The sequence below is a fragment of the Melospiza georgiana genome, chromosome 1 (assembly GCF_028018845.1).
Source record: "Melospiza georgiana isolate bMelGeo1 chromosome 1, bMelGeo1.pri, whole genome shotgun sequence".
Classification (NCBI taxonomy): Eukaryota; Metazoa; Chordata; class Aves; order Passeriformes; family Passerellidae; genus Melospiza; species Melospiza georgiana.
In genome coordinates, this window is record NC_080430.1 from 72,817,898 (window position 1) to 72,845,193 (window position 27,296).

Below are 27,296 nucleotides of genomic sequence, written 5' to 3' on the forward strand. Positions count from 1 at the left end.
CAATTGCAACCATACTGCTACAACACGATGTAATAAAATCGACATTGAGTGACTGTTTTAACAAGGATTTCTGCACCGGTCTCTCAAGCTGGACTCCTGCATTTAAAATGTGTTTCATTGTAATGTTTTCATCCTGCACAGAGCAAATCCAAACAGCAGTGGGCTTTTAACAGGTTACAACTGCGTCGCTGCCAAACTTGAGCTAACAACCACTTCTTTCCCTCTCCCATGACATAGGGAATTGAACACACAGCTAGGATGGGCAGCTTTCAACAGATCCTCTGTCTGTTGTGTGTCCTGTTCCTTTATCCTACAGTGCTCACAAAGCAAAGAGCACCCGAGTGCTTCTCTGAATCCTGTCCGAAGTTACACTTGTAACCTTTTTTGCCTGGGCTAGTGAAGCGTTTTATCTTTGGAGTCACGGGAGTTTACTCATGCCGATCATGTGCTCCCTGAGGAATGCCGCTGGGGGAACTAGCTGCAATGTCAAAGGCAGCATTCAGGGCCCTTATCCAGTTGCCTACAGGTTTTCCCATCTGACTGAGCACAGATCAGAACCTGAGAGGCATCACGCTGGTCAGGTATCAGCTCAGTAAAGACACCATTTGTTTCTGTAAGCACCTAAACGAGGTTTGGCTTGCTGACTCCACAGCCAGTAGTGGGCAGAGCCCAAATCAGGAACATGCTGCCTGTCCTGGGAATGCTGTAACAATGACAGAAAGTACATGTATCCTTCCAATATCTAAACAGGCAAAGCATGAGTGAACAGCAGTAATTGTATGCCCCAGGGTTGAGAAAATAAATTTAAGAGAACATCTTTCAAGAGTCCTTTGTTTGAGGCAGATGAAACAGATCACTGGTCCTCAAAGAGGAGGGAGTGGGAGAAAGAAAAGGCTGTTCTTCAAGTGCATAAGATCTGTCAGCTTGAGAGGAGGGAAAGCTCTGGCCGTTTTCATTCTTTTCAGTTTTGTCTGGCTCACAATCATTGCCCAGATGAGGCTTTTCTGAACCAAAGTAGAGCTTGTTCACTGCATACTTCATACATACACGTATGTATACACACACACAGAGATCTCAAAGGATTATGTTTGAGGCCAAACAAGAAAGTGTTATGGTTCTGATTAGAAGTGATTACATGAGCCTTTCCAATAAGTATCATTTATGTAATTCCTTAAACATCTCTTTAACACTTTGAACACCAAAAAGCTCCAAAGCATTATTGTACTTATGGAGAGACAGGAATAGAGTTTTTCCATACTGGCTATGACTCACAGTCATCATGGAGTCAGGAAATTAGGACTTTGATTTCTAGCTCTTTGCCAAAGCCCAGACCTTCTCTGGTATGCTGTAATCAGCTACAAAGTCTGTTCCAGGGATGTCTGGCATGCAGCTAAAGCTGCAGCTGACCAATTGTTGGGCATCTCTGCCTGCACTCCTGTTCTGTGCTACCTCTACATCTTGCAGAGTTTGAAAGCAGGCTTGTTACAAAACAAGTAAGTTTTGTACACAATGTAAACTTACACAAAACTTACTTGTGTACTTGTACACAATGACACACTGTTATTAACTTACACAAACAACACAAAAGCAGCACCTTGAAGTGACAAATTCAAAAGCTTGGGAAATGTTGCAGGTAAGAATGCATGAATTTAAATTGGTCCTTAAATACATGCACAATATGAATTTTAATCTCAGGGCTTCTTATTCTGTCCCATTCATTTTGGGATGCTTGCCTGCCATCACTGGGTAAAAGCAATAATCTTCTTCGTAGCATCGATTTCTTTTTTTATTTTCTTTTTTTTTTTTTTTTTTTTTTTGCTTGTCTCTTTATTCCCCATGTCTGTTGTAAAGGCCTCATTTGCTGCAAGGTATTTCAGTCTTTGGAAAATGGTGCAGAGCTCCACTGTGGACTGTTTCTGTGGTGTTCCTCCCTTGGACACCCGAGTCCCTCACAGTCCAAACATTTTGGGTCCCTTTCCTGTTAGCAGGAGCAGCTTTAATGTGTTTTACATGGAGAGTCAAAAAGTAGGTGCTGAATACAGGTCAGTCCCAATCACATCCTCTCAGCTCCTCACCCAGTTGCTTCCCTGGGTGAAGGGACCCTCATCATCCCCTCTTGTTTCTAACATTTACAGCCTCAAGTTTATTCTTTATAACAAAACTAATTCTACTCTCTTTTAATCTAAAATGGTTTCCCCTTGCCCTGTTACTACAGGCTCTAGTAAAAAGTCTCTCTCCACATTTTTCAGCCCTCCTTTATATATTGAAAGACAAAAGGATCTTCCCAGAGCCTTCTTTTCTTCAGGATGAACTACCCCAACTCTCTCTGTCTTCACAGCCAGCCCTCTGATCATTGACCTGGCCCTCCTATGGACTCTCCCCAAAAGGTCCATGTCCCTTCTGTGCTGGTGACCCCCCAAGCTGGATGCAGCACTCTGGATGGGGTCTCACCACAGCAGAGCCCAGGGACAGAATCCTCCCCTTCACCCTGCTGGCCATGCTGCTTTTGGTGCAGCCCAGGATATGATTTGCTTTCCAGGCTGCAAATGCACACTGCCAGTTCAAATCCATTTTTATGCACTATTTTTTATCCCTCCTGTCCTTCTCCACAGGGCTGCTCTTGATCCCTTCAGCACCCAGTCTGGACTGATCCTGGTGATTGTCCCAGCCCAGGTGCAGGACCTTGCACTTGGCCTTATTTGAACTTTGTGAGGTTCACTTTGGCCCAGCCCTTAGGCCTGGAGACCCTGACAGGTGGCTGTGGATGGCATCCCTTCCCCCAGGCATTCCAGCTGTCAGCCTGACGTCTTCAACAAACACACTGAGGTCCTGAAACACTGCAAGAAAAGGGACCCCAAAGAAAGCCACAACCCAGTGATTGACAGTTTCCTGAAAGTTTTCTGCCTCAAATTTGTTTCCTTCCTTGATACCATGAAGAAAGATTGTTAAGAAATAATTGTGAAGAGGTAATAAACAGTGTCATTTCCTCCATTCACCTTCACTGAAGGAAGTGGAGAGGAGAGGGGAAAATCCCAGAAATACTTCTCAGAGGACTAAGGCAGGAAAGAAGCAGCTTTCTTACCTGTTGGGGTGAAGGAGAAGCCAAATGCCATCAGAACAATCCAAACCCCCTGCTTTCCAACTATAACACCATGCTTGATGTCCCCTAGAAGTCATCAAAGTCCCGACTGTGTGAGCTGGGAAGGTGTAATACAAGAGCAGAGGTTTTCTAGCAGACACATGTGACTAAGGCCACAACAGGCTGCTGTCCCCAGCTGCCATTGCAGGTGGTCCTTCTTCCAGGGCAGATTAGCCTTCCCACTTTCTGCTGGAGATGGCTGTGCCTGACCATTACCTCTGAGCAGTGGCTGCCAGTTAGTATGGGACAATAATCCACATTTGGACCAGTAAACAAAGGCAGGGCAAATGCTCCTGTCAGCCCTGCCATTCCTTTGAGCTTTCCCTGCTGCTGGCCCTGTGCACACATGTGTCTGCATTGCCTTTGTGCAGCCTTCAAGGGCAGCACTGAAAACAAGCTCAGCTGTTTCTCTGGCACAGCCCCTGACAGCCTAATCCACCTGCATCCAAAGGAATGCCCACAGCCATCACCCTCAGTCCCTCTTTGGTAAGGGGCATCCCCAGGCTGCATCCAGCCTGCCCTCTGTGACCACCACAGCTCCTCACCTGCTGTGAAGGAAGCAGGGATAGCAAGGGCCAAACCTGCCCTTCTCCAAGAGGCTGGGGGTAAACAGCACAGCATCTCTCAATCTCAAAGCCTTGGGTACAGCACGAAGCCTTCTGACACACCAAACCTTTTCTGAACCTTTACAGAGAGAATTAAAATGGCAACTATCCCTAGAGACACGAGGAAATGGATGCAGGTTGCAGGGTGAACTGGAGCTGCTTGGCAGGAGAAAAGCCCCACTGCAAATGACAGGTCACCAGTGAAGGGAACTGGGCTGAGCACCTCATTCATCTCAGAGTTACCTGTGAGACTCCTGGCCAGCCCCTTTGGACCTAAACCATCAATTTGCACCACTCTGCTTCAATGTGTGAGCAAACAGCTTTAGTCAGTCAGAGAGAAAAGCCTCCAGCTGAGCCCCCCAGCATTAGCTACCCACAGAGGGACCTCTCCCCACAGAAGATTCTCAGAGAAAAACAATCTGTCTGAAAAAAAATGCCTCTCCGTGCCCTAATCTTGAGGAGGAAACAAAGGACATAAGATATTTATGCTGAGAAGGACAGAAAGATTTAAAAAAAGAAAGTAGAGAGGAGGAAGGAGGGGAGGGAATCCTTTCCCCTGATCCTGCATCCCAACACTGAGTAGACTGCCATGAAAATTCCATCATGCTGGGCTGTGCACCTTTGAGTACCCATTTTCCTAGATGTGTCCTTTATTCAAACAAATTGATAAAACTGTTTAGTCTGGGGTAAATCTTGTCCAAAAGAGAGCAAATCAACATCCAAGGACACAGGTCTCTTGTTTCAGTGTGAAAGGCAAAACTGGGGGGTGGAGGACAAAGAGGAGAGAGGATGTTTACTCTTTCAAATAAGCTTAATACAACCTTTACATTTCCCAAATAATTCATGTATCTGGAATTGGAAATCTGGTGCTGCTGGAAGATTTGCATGTATTAGGGTATTGCCATCCTGCTGCAGAGCAGCTGCGAGGGGGAAAGACCTTTGTACCCATCCACAGAAAGGAAATTTTCAGGTAACCAGAAACAAGAAGCTCTCCTATTTTCTTAATGACAAAAGAAAATTAAAACTTTCCCAGACTATAATAGATTTTTTCCCAATTTAAGCTCTCTCCATGAGTCCTCCAGAGAAGAGTTTGAGTGTATCCAATGTGCAGAAGCAACTAGGGACACAAACAGGTTGTGCAACAGCAGAAACTGAATTCAAGGCTTAGCATTAAGAAAAGTTAGCATCTCAATTTACATGGGAAACTGCTTTAAATTGATGAGAATACATACAGGGATTAGAGCACTAAAGAACAGTTTGAATGGAATTTTTCTTTCATAATCCATGTGTTTTACTCCTAGTGCAGACTTGGCTTCATTAAAGTTACTCTTCTGGTAGTTTTCCACCACAGCTTACATTCACCATAGAATTGAGCAAAGCTACAGATACACATCAGACCTTCAGTAACTCAGATCCCTCAATCCCACTTGAACTTGGACACCTCCTTTTCTTTTTCAAGACTCAGGTAAGTTACTGAAGGGCACCACTGAAGTGCAGTGTTTATGACAGCTGTGACATTCGTCGTTACTCTTCTCCTTCAAATCATCCATCTCCCAGAAATGGTGGCGCTCAGGGTATTGCAGCAGCTTAATGCCAGCACAGCATAAAAACTGTCACAGATGCTCAGCATCACCCGTCATAAATAAAACATGAGACCCCTGCAAGGTCCACCACTTGTCAAGGGGTTTGATGTAATTGGTTCAGGCGTGTGACAGTGCAAAACAGGCAAGTCACAGGATGCCCTTCATTACTACGAATGGTCTATTGATTTCCAGGCATGCCTTTCACACACAGACCTGCACCTGCTACTGCGCTCCCCAAAACTCTCAGGCCCTGCTGAAGGGCTCAAGTCTGGGAAATGCCTGCATGTGTTTTACAGGTAATTTGTTTTTCAGAAGGATGTAGAAAGGCTCATGAGACAGATGCACACAGGTGCAAACAGGGTGTTTTCCTTGCTTCAGAGTACAAGAGTAATTCCCCAACAAGGTGGCTCTATCACAGAATCATCTAAGGTTGCGAAAGACTTCTAAGATCATCAAGTCCAGCTGTTAACCCAGCACTGCTGTGTTCACCACTAAACCATGTCCTCAAATGCCCACAGCCACATCTTTTGAAAACTTCCAGGGACAGTGATGCCACCACTTCCCTGGGCAGCCTGTTTCAATGCCTGAACACCCTTAACGGTGAAGAAATTTTTCTAAACCTCCCTTGGTCCAACCTGAGGCCATTACCTCTCATTTTGTTACTTAGGAAGAGAGACTGACCTCCACCTGGCTACACCCTCCTTTCATGCAGTTGCAGAGAGTGGAAACAGCTCCTGAGCCTCCTTTTCTCCTAAACAACCTAAACAAAGAAGCTCCCTCAGCTGCTCCTCATCAGGCTTGTGCTCCAGACCTTCACCAGCTCCACTGCCCTTCTCTGGAATGCTTCAGCACTTGTGCAACTCAAAGGGGATTCAGAGTTTTAGACTTGTGAATGGGCTCTGATGGTGAAGATTAGGCAGTTTATTGGTCCAAATAAATAAGACATGCTGGGATCAAGATCTCATTGCACATCGTTTGCTAAGACTACAGAGATCTTGCTAAGATCCTGTTTTACCTGGCAACACTGCAGGTGCGACTTCCCTGGCTCCTTCAGCCCTCACATCCTCGTTTGGATTCACAGCCAATGTGTTAGTAACACTTAGGAGGCTTCTGAGAGCCCTCGGTCGGTGCAAAGCAGACTCCTGCCATGTCTGTGTTGCTGCCTCCCTTGCTGATCTGAAGAAAGGCTTTTCCGGGCCTCTGGGGCTCCTGCACGGCTCGCAGGATGGGTGGGAGCCGGGATGCCGCCGTGCCATGGCAGCCGAGGAGGAGACGCAGCAGCGCTGGTCCTGTGCCGCGGGAACACGAGGGGGAGCCCTTGCAGCTCCCAAGTAACACGGACAGCGGGAATACGCCTTCCCCCGCCCCAAATATACACGCTCAGCTCCTTGTCAGGAAAGGCCAGGAGGCCTGAAAGCCATCTCTGATCATCTTCACAACGACATGCTCCTGGTTCAAACACGTGCAAGCCACAGACCACTGGGAGTGGGGAAGGTCTCTTGCTATGGATCCCCCTTCCTAGACATTCCTATTTCTGAAGGTGCAGGATGGTCTGGGGACATCCTTTCCCATGTTCTTATCTCCTAAGCATTGAAAAAATGTCAGGGAATGACTCTGCTGATACTTGAGCTGATTCTGAACAGCAAAGCAACAAATTCTGAAAATTTAGGGTCAAATTTTGCCCAACTGAAATGAGAGAGCAGAAAAATCCCTTAACCTCTTGTTAAATGTTAAAAATCCCTTAACCCCTTGTTAAACTACCATAGGTGACCTGGCAAAGCTTTCTTTCAGGGAGATTTGCTCCTTTCAGGAGGACAGCTTTGGCCACTTTAAAAAGACACAGCAGCATCTGCTCTTCCTTGCCATCCAATTTTAAATACATTTGAGCAGAGAACTTCACTATGCATTCTATGCACTATTCTGTGCACTGTATGTCACTATACATTCTGTAATTTCAGGACCAAGTACTAAGTGCAAGTGCACCTACTGCAAGATTTTTTTCCACAAAATGCTGGTCTCTCCTTAAGAGGAATTAAAATGAAAAAGCATTTTACAAGTCACAGACTTCTGCTATACCAGTCTCTCTTCATAGTTCTGCATCCCAATTTCCTTTAAAGCATTCAACAGCATACATTTAATTAGCAAAACAATCCCATCTGTTCCACGAGTCAATACTGACAACTTTATGGTTAAAACACATTTATTTCTCTTGGTGCAGCTGTGCTGAATCTGACAAGGGGAGAAGAGCCTGCTGTGCTCAGAGCATTGTGTCTGGTGCCCAGCTCTCATCACAGGGCTGATGGCACTGGGAGCTCCTGAAGACCTCCAGCGCCCCATCCCTGCCCATTGATGGCCCCTGGGATGCCCCTTAGTTACCTACATGTCCTTAACACAAACCTCCAAAGACAATTCTACAGAACCATTGATAAAAGATCCCTTTTCTGTCTGTTTCCTTAATTTTAATGAGAGACACAGAAGAACAGAAGAACAAGCTCAAACAAAACCACCAAATGCACCAGAGGCTGTGATGAGCAGCAGGACACTGGCACTGAGACCCTAATGGGCAACAGGGCAAGAAGAGCCAGCTGAACTTCATCCACCAGCAGGAACTACTTCCCAGCCTTGGGACTGCATACTTCATCCTCTCCCCCAAAGTCTGACGTGCAGGAATCCACACCCTGATTGTAAACCAGGCACCCTGAATATCCTACAGCAGAAAGCCTCAGGGGATCACTGGCTCCTGGGTCTCCCTATGAGGGAGCAGACCAGTCCTGCCTGTCCCAGGTCCCTGTCACACTGCACTTATTATACAACAGCTTCCTCATGCCATCATGCTTCTGATGAGCTCTTGCAGTTTTAAGTGTCTCCCTTTAGCTTACCATATTAAAAAAATATGGAAAAAGATGAGATAGCGTCTGCCTCGTTCAGATCCTACCTCAGCCTCAGCCTAGAGGGCAAGCTTAGCTCATGGCATGAGATAAAACGTAGGATGAGGTATCCAAGTCAACCACAGGTGAATCCAAACTTGTCAGCCGGAGAAAGGATGATCTAAAGGATGAACTGTTGACCTCAACAGGAATGGAAATACAAATAAAATGGTCTGGATAAAAGCAGGGACCAAGCATTTAAACCAGGGACTTGGAGCAAACCAGGACTGTTTCCCACACTGATGTCCCAGATAAATGGTATACTGATTCTGCCCTGGGGCTGCAGTTAATCTATTTAATATTTGGGGGTTTTCCACCCCCACCTTTTGATTGAAATGGCTGCAGCGTCACTTGCTCTCAGGCAGCAGACAAATTTTAACTTTCAGCTTTCCATAGAAGCAGCAGTCTTGTTAGGCAGGGCATTTGAACACTTAGAGCATCAGTCTAAGGCACAGCAAAATGCAAGCAATCAAGAGGAAACAGACTGGTTCACAAAGCACCCCGTGAAACCCTCAGTGCAAGCACGCAGGTAACAAATCTGTAAGACAAAGCAATTACGGCAACAATAGCACACGTGAGCCCCAAACAAGTCAACTGAACTAACAAAGCAGGGCAGTAAAGCAGGTTAACAGAGAAAAGTAAACATAGAGTCATTTAAGAGCTAAGACTGTCCTGGTTCCAAGCCCAAAAGATATTTTTACCACCTTCTGGCCGTGTAGCTCCCCCCTGCAGCCAAAGCGCTGAGGGACCTGACCCAACAGCACTGCTGAGAACTGTTTGGCTTGGGTGCCTTCTCCTCTTAGGAAAAGCACACCTCTCCACCAAGGGGCTGGCAGTGTGCAGGGAAATCGGGCAGATCAGGCTGAAGGTACTGTCCTGTTCACTCCTTTGAATCCTACTGCTCTGCTTGAATTGATTGAAGCCCTCCTGCCCCCCAGACCAGAACACCCTTCACGGGGTTATCGCACCCAACCCACTCAAGTGCACATTTGCAAGCCCAGACCTACAAGGCTGCACCCAAGAGGCACCATCCATGACTGGTGCAGAGATGCAGAAATTACCTTCAGAGCCAAGTGTGACATTTCATTAGCACCCAGCCCCACACAGATACATTTCTGAAGTAGCAAAGTTATGCTTAAAAAGAAAATAGAATAGGTACAATTTGCTGGAAAATTACCTGTATGAGCAGCAAACACAAGGGCTGGTGATGATACCAAGCTTGCTACAAAGAGATTACTTGAAGCAGGACTTAGGGGGCACTACAGCAGCAGCACATTCTGTAGCCATGAGGGACAAAACCCACATGGATGCAGTGGCATGCTCCGAGGCCAGTAAGCCAGAGGAAAGTGATGCCACCATAGTGGTTGCCATCATGGAGATGGTGGTGCCACAGGCAGGATGCCAGCACGCTATTCTGGCACAACAAAATTGCTACATTAGAGCACTATGGGCAGAAAGCAAGAAACAAGCTTTTATGGCTTTTAAAAAAAGGCTCCCATTTACAAGCACAGAAGCCACTCAGTTACTTCTCAATAGTACCACAACTTTCTGTTTAAAATTATCTTCCAGAAAAGAATGTAAATATGTTCATTTCTCTGCCATCAGCCATCTACCTCCTCTTATTCATACATTTCTGCTTGTCTCAGATAAAACTATCAGCAAATTTCAAAGGACATGCAAGGTTCGATTATAAAGGTAATGGGGTTGTACATTTTCCATGGCTGAAAGCCTTCTTTTTAGCTCCCAACCATCATCCCTACTACAGCTGTCAAGTTCTGCAAATAAATCCACATCTCTTTGAGTCAGACAGTTCCCAGTAGGTCAAAACTGTGCAAAATACACTGTGAACATAATCCAAAAATCACGTGCACTATTAGTGCATGTAGATGCAATCAGTGAGCTCATGAGGTCGGAACACACCAACTCACTTTTGTGAAAGGGGACAGTAACATCCAGAAAAAATAATGAGTTGCAAACACTGCACCTTGTTTTTCAAATCAGTTTAAAGCCAGGACAAAATACCTTTTGCCTCTGTTGAAAAATAAATGCTATTTACAAACATGCAGCAAGCCATCCAACCTAGCAATCTAAACACATGACACAAAGCCCAGCAGAGGGATGGAATCACCCCTATGAATCCATCAATCCTTCACATTATAACTTGCTAAGACAGGCTACTATCACAGCCACATTTTCAAGGCAGGACAAATAATCCAAAGGTATACTTCCTCCACCAAAATCCTGTCACTCTGCTGCCACAGAAGCCCTGACTCCAGGATGCTGCTGCTAACTTTACAGAAGGCAGCAGGCTGAAAGGGGCAGCCTTCAGTGGGCTGTCAGTTTTGACCATCTATGCTTCAAAGTAAGGGCATAACGAGGGAAACCACAGGGGCTGGCAAGTTCTTGGGAGTCTGTCCTTCAAATGGAGGGAAGGGAAGGTCTTTACAGAGCCTATGTGCATGTCCTTCTATTCACATAAGAGGAGTATCAGCCACCATCATTTAGCTCACATGAAACAGTTCCCCTTCCACCCCTGTTCTGCCCTCTGCTCCTCTCTCTGAATTACCCCATGGACAGCACAGCAGACACCTTAGCACACAGGCAGCGACAGCAAGGTTACTCCTCCACCAGCAGCAGGAAAATAAAGGTAGTGTCCTTGCTAGGAAGTTGTCACCTTCAGCCTCAAGCAGCATCAGAACAGAAGGGAAAAAAAGAGAACCTTTTTCAAGGACAAAGAATCACTTCAGCAAAATCTGAAATATACAAACTGTTTACTAAAGAACATCTAAGAGTTACTGACCAATAAACCATAAACCCTTTTTGTTTAAATACATTATTTAATGAGTTTTCTTTAAGAAAGAGATATTTTGAAGCTCAAATTACAATGAAATACAATCTTCTAGATCTACAGTACACAGTGCTATAAACATTTATCAAACCAGGTATTTTAGTGTTTGCTCCTCTGTTGTTATTGTTATTAAGGAAAAGTAACTAAAAATCTTCTGTTAACAGCAATCCTGTTCTAACTTGGCTATTTCAGCCTAGAACAGAATAAGGACAACAGCCTGTCACCACAGTCCTCTTCCCAAATACAGACCAAATGCCAAACAGGAACAAGACACTGTCATGACTGCACACTACTTCAGCTTTTAAAGAGTGAGAAGTGGTAAAAAGGAGCAGTTGGCTGAGGGCAATACTGAGAAAGGACATTTCTACATTTTTCCTTTCCCACAGGAATCACAAAAAGATGCCCCTTTGCTACCAAAGTCTGATTGCCATCGAACTCATGTTCATGAAGCACATTGGAGCAAATTTACATAGGTAGTTTTAAATTCACTTTTCTGCCTTCTCCTCATGTTTTCTCTCTCCTCTCAGTATCCATTGCTTTCCTTCTACCTTTTGTTATCCCTTCATCATTTCTATCTTCAGTCACTCAGTCCCAGTGGGACAGAGCCAGCAGAGCACACCGCTCCTCTTCAGTGTTCTGGCACTGTCAATACTGTGGCAAAGGGCAAATCAATAGTGCTGCATTAGTACCAAGAAAGAAAAAAATGGAACAGGTCAATTCCTCAGAGAGTTGGTTTGTATCTTTTAAAGGCCACTTTGCACAACCTTTGAATTCTGAAAATACAAGTGAGCTTCTGCAGTTAGTGTAAAAATGTGATAGAGCTGAAAAAGTTCAACACTTCTTGGTTTAACTGAGCAGCACGCTGAGGAACCACAGCAAACTGCTGTTTGAGAGCTGCTGCTCAGCTAGTCAGACATAAAAGCAGACATCAGGTGTAAATTTCATATTTATTATAACAAAAATTATGACATGTTCATTTGTGCATTCGGCTTTAATATAACTCTTGGTATGTAAATGTTCTACAGCAAATGAGCTCTATACAATCATGCTGGTTGTGGCAGCAGTAAGGAACACAAACAAAACGTGTCTGTAAAAGTAAGGAAAGAAAGAGACTGGAGGAAAAAGTGGGTTTCTTTGAACAGTCTACACCACCTGGGCTCTAGCTAACTTGTATACACAGCCACACAGTCCATTACGCTTAATGACCATGGCCCAAAGAGTCGCTTAAGAAAAAAGGTCAGTTTTTCAGGTTGTGTCCTTAATGCCAAGGCTACAAAACATGTAAGCATCACTATACAACACTGAGCTATTTACAGGAATTTCCCAATCAACTGTTCTCTCAGAGAAAATTAGTGAATCTCAGTGACTTAAGTCACCTGAAAGAGTAAAGCAACTCCTAGGAGTTAGTCTCCATATTCTACAAATGTCTATCATTTTCAAGACCAAAAAAAGCCTTTTCTCTCAAAGAAATACAGTATTACAATATTACTTAAATCATTTAGCACTGGCTACTGCCCTGCTTTTCAAACAAAACAAACAAGCCATTTTAAAAAATATTACATCATCATCTGTTTCTCAGCAATATATTAAACCTTTTTATTTTTTTATTATTTTTTGTTTTGTTTTCCTGTTTTTACACTTGATATGTTAAGGGAGGGTTAACTATTTTAAACTTTACCAGTCAAGCGTCTCTAGAAGAAAGTCAATGAATATTAAACCTAACAAACTGAAAAGCTGCAGTTATCTGTACTGGCAGGATAAGGAAAAGGAAGTATATAAAGGAAAAGGATAAGGAAAACCCCTGCTGTAATGCAAGCCCACTGGGTCTCACAGTCAAGTCTCCTTATTTGTTAGTTTATTTCTGAGCAGTAAATAGAGTGGGTCATAGTGGTGTGTCATAATAGTCTGCCAGGTGGTCCATGGGATACTGCTTCTGCTGCTGCTGCTGTTGTTGTTGTTCCTGGTGCTGCTTCATAATCTCCTTGACTTCTTCCTCCAGCTCTGGAGGGATGATGAACTGGTCATCAGGATCAGGTTGTGCTGGAGCAGCAAAGTAGCCCCCGGTTTTTCTTAGCGGCGCATCCGTTGCAACTTCAATTAAGTTATGGCTCCTCTCGTGTGGTGCCACAGAGCCGTTGCCTCGCCGCCGCCCTATGGTGCCCGTGGCAGAATACTCCGCTTTCCTGGGAAGGCCGGGCTCATCTTCATTGGCACTGATGACGATCCCTTCGTCACTGGCTTCCACTGGCACTTGGAGCAGCTGCTTCTCCTTGGCTCGGCTGCAGTGGATGTCCACCTCCACCTCCACGCGGCTGCCGTTGGTGAACACGCCCTCGATGGGCTCCTCGTCGTCGCTGTCGAGGCCGTTGTCGGAGAAGGCGCTGGAGAAGGTGGCGCTGGAGAGCTGCCGCTGGAAGGAGTTGGACAGGCAGACGGGGTGCAGCATGCAGCGCTGCTCCCCGGGGTACGCGGGGCTGTTCTCGTTCATGGCCACCTGGGGAGGCTCGTCCGAGGCTGTGGAGCCCACCTCGCTGCTCATTTCCGAGGTGGAGATCTCGCTGCTGATTTCGGAGGCCATGCCGCTGCTCGAGGACGGCATCCCGAGCGCGTCCGCGGGCCTGTCCTTGATGACCACGTTGACGGACTGGGGGAAGATGCCTGGGCTGGGGGGCGGGACCCCGTTGAGCTCACAGCAGCAGAAGCTGTCCTCCGTCACGTTGAGCTGAACCACCACGGCGCTGATGCTGTCGTTGCAGCCGTAACTCTGGGCCAAAGTGCAAAGCTTCTTGGCGGCCGCCAGCGCGTCAGGCACGTTTCTGACGGCCTCAACTGCTTCATCCATGGACAGGCTGTCCCACAGCCCCTTGCTCCCGAGAATAAAGAACTCATCTTGAGGAGTTAAGGTGATGGACTGGACGTGAGGACGCGGCACAACACTTGGGTGAAGGAAGGTGTACCCCAAGATTCTTGTGGAATCTGTCACACCATTCACTTTGCCATCCTGAAATTAGAAAGGACAGGAAATTGGCAACAAGATAGACAAGGATATACAGTACCTGCCTCTCCTTGTATTCTACTGATGGCTGTTTTTGCAGTAACCCCAACACTGCCACTCACAGACAAGGAGACAGACAAGCAAAGTGACTTGCAAGGAGGTGACAGAGCTGGGATGAGAGCACAGCAAGGGCTGGTTTGCAATGCTGTGCTGCGCCTCCTACACCCGACTGATTTGTCACCAGCACCACCTATGCACAGACCAACAAAGCAGAAGGCTGCAACAAAGAGCCATCTATTCTGCTCCTGCAGCTGCAAGAGCCAACTGGACAAATCTTTTACCAGTGAGTCAGACTTATCCCTCCTCCACCCACGGTATCTGGCTTTAGACAGAGCAAAGCATCACACACTTGATACAGGGGCAGCTCATTCAGTCACAAGTCTTCTCTTGCAGCTGTAACAATTGTAGGTTTCATCTTGGCTCATCACTTTAGAAACCAAGGTTCATTTTAAAAAAACCTTTAAATTAAGCATGCAAGTCAAATGTAGCAGAGAGCAAGTCTGCATTTCTCAGTCAGCTGAGTTGTAGTGAAATGTTTTACACGCCCCAATTACTTACTACATCTCTACTTAGATATGACATTTCCAAAGGGAGGAGGAGTAGTATCTAAAGGGATAACATCAGTAAAAACGGACGCATTTGAGAATAGAATCCCATGCACGTCCAAATCCCAGAATCCTGTCCTGGTTAGAATCCAAGCTGCCAGAATAAGCAGAGCAAGTGTCTGAAACAGCAAGTCTGGCTATCTGTCAGCCTGCTGGGGATAGCTGCACCTGCTAATTGCATATTCAAGAAGAACAGTAAAGGTGAGGATTTACACTCCTTGGGTCCAGCTAATAACTGTAGGGGTTATTATAAAGCAGATAACCACAGAAAAGTGAACCAGGACTAAAAAAGCTTCCTCTTTAAAATCACTCAGGGAAAAAAAGAAGCCCCCACGTCAGCTTGTTAACTTTCCCATTAGAAGGCTGACAGCAGTGATAAGCCATCAGTGTACATAAAATCAGTCAGTCATCTGAAGATTCAGCCCAGAAATTTCCCTTTTCCTCTATGGAGCCACAGAATGAGTGTGCCTCCCTGATGCACACTATGTTGGAGTAACTCCCTTTCAACTTGTCACATTTGAGATCCCAGCCCTCACCTTTCCCAGGCAAGATCAACAGACACGTGACTTACTCCACACACACGCCCACCCTGCTCTCAGGCACACAGCAGGGAGGTTTCTGCCCTTTCCCCCACCATTAGGAGGATTCGATACTTATCTATTCCTCTGCATGTGTCACAAAAGCCAAAGCAAAACTGACAGCAGTGGCTTCAAGCTTCTAAGAAAGGAACAAACAGTTTTCTCCTCTCTCATGGTTCAGCTGAGCACAGGGTGAGTTTTCCTCTTGGGCAAGTGCTCTCTTCAAGAGCAGCCTGTCAAAGGGCAGTTCTGGGAACACAGCTCAGACAGCAAAGTCAGCCTGCCAGGAGCAAGGAGTCTCCTAAGGGAAGGACGGCATTGCTCCAAGTGCTCTGCCCTCTCATCCTTTTTAATTGGAAAAGTTCTCCATGACAGTTCCAACACAGCAATTCCTCTCCCATTAGAAGGAGAGTATCTGCTTTCCTGTTTCAATGGAACATGCTAACAGCTGCTCACTCTCGAAAGCTAATGGAAGTCCAGCATGGCAATGGAATGGAAAAGCAACTTGACTGCATGGTATGAATCACCTTGAAAGCAGAAGTGCAACTAAGAAACTCACACATGAACACCACCTCCTAGAGGTTACTGATATCAACATGTAATTTCATGCACTGCTGTGCAAATGCTCTCCAAAGAAGCTGCAAATTGCAACATTCCCCAGCTGCTCTCTAACCTCTGTGATAATGGCCTTATGCTGCTTAATCCTCTTCAGCTCTTCTTCACAGCTCATCACGTAACACCTGGACAAAGGCAGAGGTTTCCCATTCCGGCAGAGAACGGTTTGGCACTTCCCCACGTTTGCTGAGGTTAGCGTGAAGCATCCACCAGGGTCCATGGGATCGTGTTTTATATGGCAAAGGACAGCAGAGCCTCCAAGTTTCTGTCCAGCTGTTCCAAGTTTCCTGGAATTTAAACAAAACAGTGATTGTTCTTTAATTGGAAAACAAGTATTAGGAGCACTGTGGAGAAACAGCCGCTGTTCCACAAGCAGAAGCATTCGGGGCACTGGCTCTATTGATCACTGGGACAGAAACAAAAGTCTCCACTGAAGACTGTGACACTACAGCAGCAGCACTGCAGGGATCCCATGTGCAACTCTCGGGCAGGGTGTTATTTTCACATATGCAGATAGTCAAATATGCTCAATTTTAGAAAAAAAAAATCTTTGCACTTCTAAGAGTTTCACAGCTGTCTTCTCCTTTACATCTAACAGATATTTGTTTAAAGGTCAGATAGAGCTTTGGCTTCTGAAGCTATGGAATTTGTTATAAAAATAATAATTCTGTCTGTAAGAACCCTCTACTTTTGAGCAAAAGCAAAAGGCAGAGATTCACTGCTTTGTGATATCTTCAGGATAATGCTCTTAAAAGTTATCAAATTATGACCAAAAAAATAAAATATCAGAATCCTGAGGAGACAATGGACAACTAAATTTGAAACCAAGGCTCAATGTGCTTACTACATTATGTTTTACAAATGGAAAACTCTAAACTCTAGGAGTGCTGCATATCATCTGTAAGCATCAGTGAGTGGCTAAATGCAAATGGAATGAATACTTTTTCTGGCTCTCCAAAGAAATGGTTAGCCGATTTTGATTGGAGACCAAAAAAAAAACAACAAAAAAAGAGCTTTTTGGCTTTTTGTAGGAATGCTGCATTCCTTGTAAATTGCATTAGTAGCAAACAAGAAACAAAACCACTTAATAAGTACTTCCAGTACTCAAATTTGTTATTATTTTTGAATATTTTAAGTATATGGCAACCACCTTCTCAGTTAGCAGTCTGAGGCACTGTTATAAGCAATTATGGGAAGGAAGTGTTTTCTCCCTTATGTTTGTAAGAGTCAATGCCACCCTACTGCTTCCCTATCTTTTCCAATACAACAGCTTCAGTATTGTTCCTTTCCAAGGGTGCAGAAATTCAACGAGAAGCGATGCTAGTTTCAATTTGATCCATTTACTCAGTCTCTAAGCTGCTTATTTGCTTTCCCCTCTTGCTTCCCTGACCTCTTCACTCTCCTCTGTTCAATTCCCTTCATACTCCTCCTTCACCCAGTGTCTCCCTAGGCACAATTTCTTCTTCTGACCAGAACAGCACACACAGTTTCCAAACCACTACACAGAACTACTATTACACTCACAGTGACTCACACAACTCTCTGGAGCTTGTGATAGGTCCTGCTCAAATAATATTCAAAGGCCAAAGGGATTTCAAAGAAGTCAGACTATGTGTTTTAAATATTTGCATAACCTTAAATAACCTGAATTGGTATGCAGAAACAGAAAGGATGAGTTCAGGCTTTGCAGGCAGTTGTAGCAAGGAAGTTTGAAAAGATGATCAAGACATTGATACCACTGACTTGGTTATGGCCAATTGTAAACCTTAATACTCAGGAGATGATACCAAAAATGAATAAACCTCCACCCACCACTTAGGCATAAGCATTTTAGTAACTTTGCAGGTGAGTTGGGATTTTTTTTGTTTGGTTGGAGAGGTGTTGGGATTTTTCTCCCTGCACCTTAAAGGAACTGAGGCAATATTCACAAAACAAGCAATAAAAGGAAGCACTATAGCCAGATACCAAGGCTCTTCCCCCCGTCCCACATTTCTTCCAAGCAAGAGCAGGTGCCTGACCTGAAAGCAAAGAAACTGTACTGTCAGCACAGACAAGGTAAAAAAAAGCTTCAGATCCAAGACTCACCTCTGCATAACGATGAACGTGTTGATCATGTATTCTTCCTCATTCTTTGTTTTCTGCAGCTCTTCTGCCAGGATGTCGCTCATTGTGCACTGCAGCAGGTAGGGCACTTCCACATTGCGGTCCCCGTCAAACACTCCATAAAGCGCCTCCCGGTTGTCACAGAAGTTGTTGGCTGAAAGTGCTGCCACACACAGCCTAGGGAAAAAACAAAGCAGGAAAACATCAGGGGTTCTATCCCACTACTGGTTTCTCAAGTTGTCATTTTGACCAGAGAGATGCAGCCTGCTCTGAGCTTTAACCACCTCTGGTCACAGGTATTTCAGGACTGCTTTCTGAGCTGTGGGGTCGAGTCAGGCCAATCAACAGTGCTAAAACATGGAGAGACACTGGAGGTTCCAGCTAAGCCATAAGGATTCTTCCTCTGTCACAGACATGTTTTATGAAAAATCCTTTTCTTAGGATTTTTTCTCCTGAGAAGCTGAGAGGCCTCAGGAACAAAATGTAAACAATGATTATCTGCTGCTGTGGAATGCAGCAGGTGCATCTGTGATTGGCTCATGTGGTTGTTTCTAATTAATGGCCAATCACAGCCCAGCTGTCTCAGACTGTCTTGGTCAGTCACAAGCCTTTGTTATCATTCTTTTTCTATTCTTAGCTAGCCTTCTGATGAAAGCCTTTATTCTATTATTTTAGTATAGTTTTAATATAATATATATCATAAAATAATAAATCAAGCCTTCTGAAACATGGAGTCAACATTCTCATCCCTTCCCTGGTCCTGGGATCCCTGTGAACACCACATTCCTCCATTTCAGCACGTGAATTTTTTATTGTAAAAATGGGAGGGAAAGTATCTCTGAAGCAACACCAATTTAAACTGCACTTGCTGCTCCAAAAGCCATCCTTGGGATCTAGCGTGCTGATAACCAAGTTGTGTGTCAAATCAGTTAAGAGTCAGGAAAGGCTTGCTGGCACTTGCTACGGAAACCTAGGTAGCAGAAGATTTCTAAAAAGGTATTTCAGGAACAAAGAAAGATTCATGACATTGCCAGCAACACAGAGACTAGCAGACTCTTGGTACATTATTTGTCAAGTGCTGCCTTTAGTCACAGGAGCGCCACACACTATGAATATTCAGAGTTTTGGCCATTCTTTCTCTTTTTAGTATCTCTGATTTGCTTGGTAAACATCCTTTCATTGAAGATAAAGAAGCTTTGCAAAGAGGAAAATGCTTTTAAACACTCAGATCTTTTGCAAGTAGCAGAGTCTTGCATAGACCAAATGTGTCGGCTGCCCTTGTATCTTAGCAACTTCCCCAACAAAGACCCAAAGGGAGAGCCAGGCAGGAGAGCTTGGTGCACAAATGGAGGGACGTGGCTTGGCCTCTGCAAACCCTAGAACGTCCCCAAAGCTTGCACTGAGGAAAGCATCTCTGTGTCTGGGCACAGAGGCGCTCACACACAGCACCGTGCCCGGCCGTACTTGTTCTTGACGCCGGACGCCTCCGTGTAGCCGTGGCTCCACACCGCCGGCGCTCCCGACGCGTCGCCCGCCGACGGCTGGTCGATCTTGAAGCACCGGATATTGCTGCAAGGAGAAAGGAGAGGGGAGAGAGGCAATGGATGGACTTGCTGACTTGATGATCCAACTTCAAATGTGAAAAGAGCACCCTTTTACTCTCTCAGTTGTTAGTAAGACATTTACTAGTAGAAAACGAAGCAGGACATCCAAGGTGGTGGTTACCTTTACGTGCCTGTGTGCAACCAACAATAACTGAGCTGCTATGAGTGAGGTGTCAGCTGCACCACTCTGTTTAGCTGGCCTCTATTTCCCTGCCTTCACCCCTGAGCTATTTGGTTCAAACCAGCCCCTGCAGGAATACAGAGCTAATTTGCCATTAGTTTGATGAAAGCCAATATAGCAAAGTGACTTGTTAAACTTATGCATCTCCACACATTTTAACAAGTTTCTGTGCTCTTTTCATTGGACTCAAATGAAATCTCCTGTATGACCCACAGCACCCCCTAAATGGAAAAAAAATTAAAATAGTTGTTTAGAAACAACAATATGTAATAACAGCCTTTAATGAAAACACCCACAAAACAGAAATCAGCCCCATCCTGATCCTGCACCAACCTGCAAGAGCCAGCCTGTGGTCCTGACAGCAGGCATAGCCCTTCTGCATTCCCCATCTGTGCAGTCCAATTTTCACACAGGCCCTTGATCCTCTACCCTCCAATTTACTACCAACATAGCCTTTAGCCTGAATTTCAAGTATCTCCTGGAGCATAGTAAAGACTTAAAAAGGGCCCAGCCCTCTCTGTTTATACTCTTCTCTTCACAGCCCTGCATTGCTGGGAGAGATGACCTACCCCTGCTCCCTACTGCTCTCTTCCAAAGGCAGGAAAAGCGAGCTCCCCACACACTGCAGACACTTCAAAGGCACCCAAACCTTTCATGAACCAAATGGAACATAAAAGGACACAAGCAGAAAGGTCTAACTGTTCACTCTGAGCATTCGTTTTTCCTCTAAATCCCCACCTGACCTGAACACACAGGAAAGTCTTTTCTGCATTGCAAAGCCTTCCTCAAATAACCTAAGTACTGTCACATCCAGTTTGATTTCTTTTTACATAAATAACCAGGATGTACATCAGTGAGGGCAGACTAAAAGCCAACAAATTACATAAATAACGTTGGAACCACTTGTGTTTTAAGTTCTTGGTTTTGCAGCCCTCTGTGTGACAAAGAGGAGGCAAACATCTCGCCATGACTATTAAAAAGGTTAACTAACCCCAAATCAAACTGGAAACCTGGATCTCTTCTAAAGTAGCAGAGATTTTAATTCTGTTGCACTGGCAAAGCAGCACACCCATGAGCAAACACACTTGCATTGCAGACTTCTCATACAAGGCATTTATCTCCAGGGCAGAGGAACCTGGGTCACAAAAGTTTCTTTTTGTTTCTTTTTTAACTGGGTTGACTGACCTCTGCCTCCTGGGCAGGTCAAGGACCCAGAGTTGTCTCAAGGCTTCCCAGCAGTGGTGAAAAAAAAGAAAAAAAGCTACCTCAACACACTGGTTCCAGCCTCCTTGGGGGCACAAACCAGTACAAACTGACCATGTGTCCTGAAGGGAATGATACCCAGCAGAACATCCTATACAGGCCAAGGCTTCTGGACAGCCTGGCTTCCTTCCCCCTTAATTTAAAATTACTGTTACAATTGAACTAGATGCTGGCTCTTAAAAATCAGAGTAACAGATCTTTTTTTTTTTTCTTCATTTTGATTTTAATTGCTAATGAAAATTCTTGCATCCAATAAATCACTTGGCAACATCCTCCTAAGTATGCAAGCTTCCTTTAAGATCTCCATACATACTAAAAAAGCAAGCATGCATGACAGGACTCTTCTCACCAGCACTGAGAATACATATTAACCTACTACCTGCTTGAATTCTGCCAGGACACAGATGGAGAGCTGCCTTTCACATGCAGAAGGAGGATATAAAAAGTACCAAGTGCACAAGTATTTTTGTGCCTGCCACAAAAATCAAGTGAAAGAAGCACCTCCTCCCTGACAGTCAATTATAGCAGAATACCATAAAAGTAAGGGTAGCATATCAGACACTGAGAAACCACTCAGGAGGCCTGAAATACCTGATTGTGCTTAATGAACTCAAATGAACAGAATGGACCTGTGGTTTTAAGAATAATCAATTTTTTAAAAACCCCAAAACTAAAAAAAAGAAACCCAAATCCTGCAACAACAACAACAAAAAAAAAAACAACCCAAAAAAACCCCAAAAAACTCCAAACAAAACATACACATACATTTCAGCCCTTAAAAAAAACAACAAAAAACCCATTCCTAAACAACAACAACAAAAAAAAAAAAAAAAAAAACCAAAAAAACAAAACCAAACCAACAAACAAACAAAAAATCCACCCACACTGCCAATGCCAAAACAAACAGCAAGGAAAATGCACGTGCAAGAGGGAAAATTTTCTGTGAATTAAAGACCACACATATGTCAGTGATAATACAGCATTTAACTGGGCCACACTACTCTTCAACTACTTTGAATTTAAATTTGTACAAGAATGCTACCATGCACGATGCCTGAATACTAAAGTGGCAAGAGAACGTGTGACCATCTTGTCTTCTGGGTTATAAATAACAAAAGCTGGTGTTTTCTAAGTTTTGACACCATTCATTAACTCTATAAAACATGTGTAGCTTTTCCCCTATGAACCAGAGCAGTATTACACACTGCTTCTTCAGGAAGATTTTCTTCAGTAAGATTTTCCTGTTTTAAGAACAACTCTTAAAACAGAGGCATGCCCTTTTTTTCACTGTCTGCTGCAGAATATGGACTCTTGTTTTCATCTCTGAGAAATCATCATTCCTCAAATTTCCACCCATATTTTCAAAATCTGCAGATTCAAGCTATAAGTAAACTCACACTGTAAATTTCCCTTGCTTGCACAACAGATGAGGGCTGCTGCTCCAGTGTCTGATCTTAACCATTTAAAAGCAAACAACGTGAAGTAATTACTCAACCCATAAAAAGTAAATCAATCCTTCTTGGAACCATTTGAGGTTTAAGAATAAAAGAGATTTAGAAGGAAACTTGGAGCTGGTGCAGTTCAAGGCAGCACCACCATCCACAGATTATCTGGTTTACTGCAACAGCTCCTCAGCCCACTGCAGAAGAAGGGACAAAACACTTCGGGAATTTCAGTTATGGATGACACTTAAATCCCACAGGAAACAAACAGGTAGACAGGAAGGAAACTGAGGGTCCTAAAGCAAAGGAACCAGTTTCTCTGCAAATAGAGTGAGTCTTCAGCAGTTTAAATATTAAAAAAACATACAATTTCTAGCACAGAAGCAGACATATGAAAGGGAACAAGAAACAGTATGTGAAGAGGTAAAAAGCAGCACAATGGCAAAGACAGACCCCAGCAGGATGAATGCAACAAAAAGATATAGCAAGCAGCTATATCTCATCAGTGGTATAAAATACATCTTTTGGCTGAATTTAGTGTCAGAAAAAAAAAGCAATCCAACTGGCCCAACAGTGCTTACATCAGGCTAGCAGACCCTCCAGGAGTTACAGCTGAAAGCAATTGCACCAAATTGGGTAAAGTCATCCTCTTCAATGAAGCATCAATTTCAGACCTATTCACAATATCTGTTACTTTCTGATCCACTGGCAACAGGGAATCATATCCCTTAAAAGAGATTCCACTTGTGTATTGTGGTTTTCACATCTAGAATTGTCCTGCTCCTTCCCCACTCTGTAAGGTAACTTACTTCAGAAGCTCGAGGGTTTTGTGATCCAGGGCTAATCTGGGATTTCCAGTCAGGTCCAGCTCCTGCAGTTTTGGAGGCAGGTTTTCAGGCAATGTGACTTCACTCAGTTCATTGCAGCTAAGGTCCACACACTGCAAAAGGAAAACAGCCAAAAAAGCAAGAGAATTCAGCTGTCATCACGATCATACAAATTTTGACTAAATGTGGTAATGCATGTTTCATGAACAATAAAGGCTGCAATCAAGACCCAAGACCATTCATTTAAGTAAGTGGTTCTTACAAAAGAAATTCTTACATGGCATTTAGCCATCTTGCCAGATGTCTGGGACACCTAGAAATATGTTCCTTCCATTTCCATCTCTAGTCAGGTGTCATCTTGTTACAAAACAAATAAGTTTTGTCTGCTCTTCACAGAAATAGTCATTGGATTTTCAAAGTAATTTTAAAAAAGTTATTAATGAAAACAGTCTCTTAATAGACAAAGGAAATGGAGGTAAGTACAGCTGGGGCTTCTAAGCCACTGGCATCAGGCTCCCAGGAATTCAGTATTTACTGAGGGATATTAAAAAAAGCAGTGTTAATAATGTATGTGGAAGGGAGGAGTATAGGGGGGAAATATTGGAGCAGTTTTAAACATGGTTTTAATTAGTGTCATCTTAGATGCATTTGTGTTTAAATACAAAATCAATAAAAAGACAAAAAAAAAAAAAGTATTTCAAAAATACAAAACAGCAAAGAAAATTGCAGGCTGTCTACCAGCTAAGCACAAATTAGCTAGAACAAGTGCACTATATGATAAAGTCCCCAAACATTGCTTAAAGCTGCATGTTCAAATGAAAGTTAATACACAGGGAAAAATAGGGCATATGAGAACAAAATCAAATCTCCAAACTACTGGAAGGATGACTAGTGTAGTATGCCCCAAAAACTGAAGAAAAAAAATGTAATTCTGAGAGGACAGAAGAACTATCCACATCTTTCTGAAAGGCCATTTTCTACTTTCAAGTTGCAAAAGTGAGAGACTTCAGAAACTTTAATAGAAGAGCTGAAAGGGGCAGAGGGAGACTTTTTCAAGCTGCACATTTTGACCATTCTGTAATTTCCATCATTGTAAGAGAGGCACTTTCATTTTTGTAGGTATATTCAAAGACATTGGCTCCTGATGTGGAAGCAGACACAAGATAACCTACTAAATCCTGGAAAAGAACAGTCTCCAAACATTTTATTTTAAAAGCACAATGAAAATAAAAATTTTTGACCCAAATCTTGAATCCTGAGATTGTCTATTATGGAAGCTTTGTTATCTATGAAGAACAAACTGCTGACGTTATCTAAGCCTGATAAGAAATCAAAGTTTGAATCAGTCACGCAAACAAAACAGCAGACAGCTTAGCAGCAGTTATTCCGGCAAGTTTCTCCTCTCTGCACAACTGCTTGCTGCTTCCAGAGAGCCAGGAATTACTTTGCAGATTAAGGGAGCTGCCAGCAGGCCTTGCTGTGTTCAACACCTCCATGCCATTACATACTTGATGGAAGAGCATGCTGGAATGAAAAGTACAAGCACCAGTAATTTCATTGTTCTTCTTAAATGCCCAGTGTGCCAAGGACAGCGACACTCTACAGCAGATCCCTTGGCTCCTAGGCACTAGTGAAGATGGTTTATTTATCAGGTTGGAGTTTCTTAGGAGTTGCTTGTACTTGTTGAAGAATAGGCTAAGAGGGACCTGCTGTGTTAAATTTAGTCTTTTTTCTACTCCCCAGGCAAGCAGGAAAGTTTATTTCCTAACTTATCCCAATTTCCTCCTGTGTTATTTTAATACGAGCTGGCTTTGCCCCGCCCCTGCAGCACCAGAAGAACAACTGCAACCGCACACAGGATTTTGCACTGGATGGGCCAGCTGGAAGACAGGGTTTAACAGGGAGCATCTGCTTAGGCTGCTGCTTTCACAGCTTTGTAACTGTTGTGTGCAAGGCTAGAAGGGACTTGGGTTATTTTCACTTGTTGCTGAAGGTGGTCATACCAATGTTATCCTATTTGGCTTTTTTTGTTTGTTTTGGCAAAGCAAGGAAGTCACACAACAGCTGCAGGGAAGAGTCTGCTGGGGCACTGACTCAGGTGTGAGTGCTTCCAGCTGCTCAGCCGTTCACAGAAGACCTTTCAGGGTGCACAGGGCAAACCTAACTCTGACAGTATAAATACCTGTCATAAAAGACAATAAAAACCCTAAAAATATATTGTCCAAGGTCTCCACTGGGGTCTTGAAAAGAGAGGACAACACACAACTTCTGTAGCCCTGACTGTAGTGTGAAAAAAGGCTTAGAGACAATTGTATCTTTAAAATGACCTTGTGTCTGGAAGTCCTGGAGTTATTGCAATTGTAAAAGCATCATCATTTACCCTAGTCTTCCTTCTAAAATCATTTCAGACAGCATAGTAACTGCTGCTACTAACTGTCCCAGTGACACTGACACCAAAAACACAATACGTCAGCCTCTCAGGCTAATTAAATACAGAAACAAAACAGCCATTACCTCAGGTAACAGAGTTTCCCCAGGAGTTTAGAGCGAATGTCACTTCAGTTAAAATTAATCATCAAATATGATATAATCTCAGAGGTGACATTAGACTAGATGACTTGGTGCTTTGCTACAAACAAGCTTATTTCACCAAGTGACCAAATCCACGGTTAAAGAATAAATTCTGCACTTCAGCATATTTTGAACGCCACCCCTTATCTAAGAAGGAGCTAGAGTACAGGCAAGAAATGGATACAGGCATGCAGCACATGCTTAATCTCCAGACTGATAAACACCAACCCTGACCTAGAGAAATCACCCGAAGGCCAGAACCCCTATGTCTGTCTAACAAGGCACATTCCCATCTGGCAACTGTATGCACTCATCTCATGTAAGTCAAAACTAGGCTTGACTACTGACCAGGCATTTTCCTTCCACCAAGGTGGAGTCAAAGAACACTCTGCCCTCTTAGATTAAGCCACACGTTATCCCTGCATTCCCAAACCACTTAGTGACGTCCACGTCTCTTTCTTTTGCTGAAGAGAACTAAACCATAGGGAACCAGCAGGAAGAAACTGCCAGCTCTTCCAAGAGCATTCTGCTGCTCAATCTGGCCAAGGAGCACTTTAAATATGACACCTCTATAAAGCATTCTGTTTGTTCCAAGACGCACAAACAAAAGGAAAAAGGTGACTGTTCCCTATCAGTATGTTTATGCTATCTTTTTTTTTTTTTTTGGTTAACACCACCCTCACATTTTAAAGAAATGTTTACCATGCAGAGCCTCACTCCCCCACCCCAATTCTTCCTCTGAGAAAAAAAGCTTTACTTCTGATTGATTCTAAATGGCCCTCTGCTTCCTCTGACCATTGTTCCAAAGAGGGAGGAGTATTCAAACCCACGAGTTTGTTTGAGATTTCCTGGCTGAAACCACAAAGCTCATCTTTACATATACTCACTTGTCCAACAGAATTATTGCTCCTGCTGCTTTCCATGACCCCAGACACTGAGGCACACACAGCAGGCTGGGAACTTAGCCTTTTGACTTCGCAAAGTGCCAGAAGGACACTGAAGTTGTTTGGAGTCCCTGAATAGGTAATCAGTTCTCAGCCTCAGAGAAGGACAGATTTTTCTGCTGCATCACAAGATTTGTATGCTGTGAGACAACAGTCTCCCAGCTCTGTCCAGCAGAAAGGGCACACAGTGCAAATTATTCTGCACTAGAGGCAGGCAAGAAGCAGGAACTCAGTTCACAGAAGGTAAGGAACAGCGTTCATAGTGTGGTCAAGTGAAGAACGCCTCCCTCAAAAAGAAACATCGGAAAAAGTACAGAATTACTTCTGGAAACACAGACAGGAGACAGATTAGCTAATCTTCCTGTTGTGCAAAATAGGACTGCAATTAGGAAAATGAAAGTTGATT

At 43.9% G+C, this 27,296-nt stretch overlaps 1 protein-coding gene across 1 annotated transcript in view; it reads right to left on the bottom strand.

Moving 5' to 3' along the window:
* Nucleotides 1-12,035: 12,035 nt before the first annotated feature.
* PHLPP1 (PH domain and leucine rich repeat protein phosphatase 1) overlaps nucleotides 12,036-27,296 on the bottom strand; it is a gene marked incomplete at its 5' end in the record, with an annotated part of 135,901 nt that continues 120,640 nt past the window's right edge. The window contains 5 exon segments of the mRNA XM_058022654.1: nucleotides 12,036-14,103; nucleotides 16,014-16,242; nucleotides 18,041-18,235; nucleotides 19,523-19,627; nucleotides 23,358-23,488. Of these exon segments, the coding sequence (XP_057878637.1) occupies nucleotides 12,985-14,103; nucleotides 16,014-16,242; nucleotides 18,041-18,235; nucleotides 19,523-19,627; nucleotides 23,358-23,488 (1,779 nt within the window).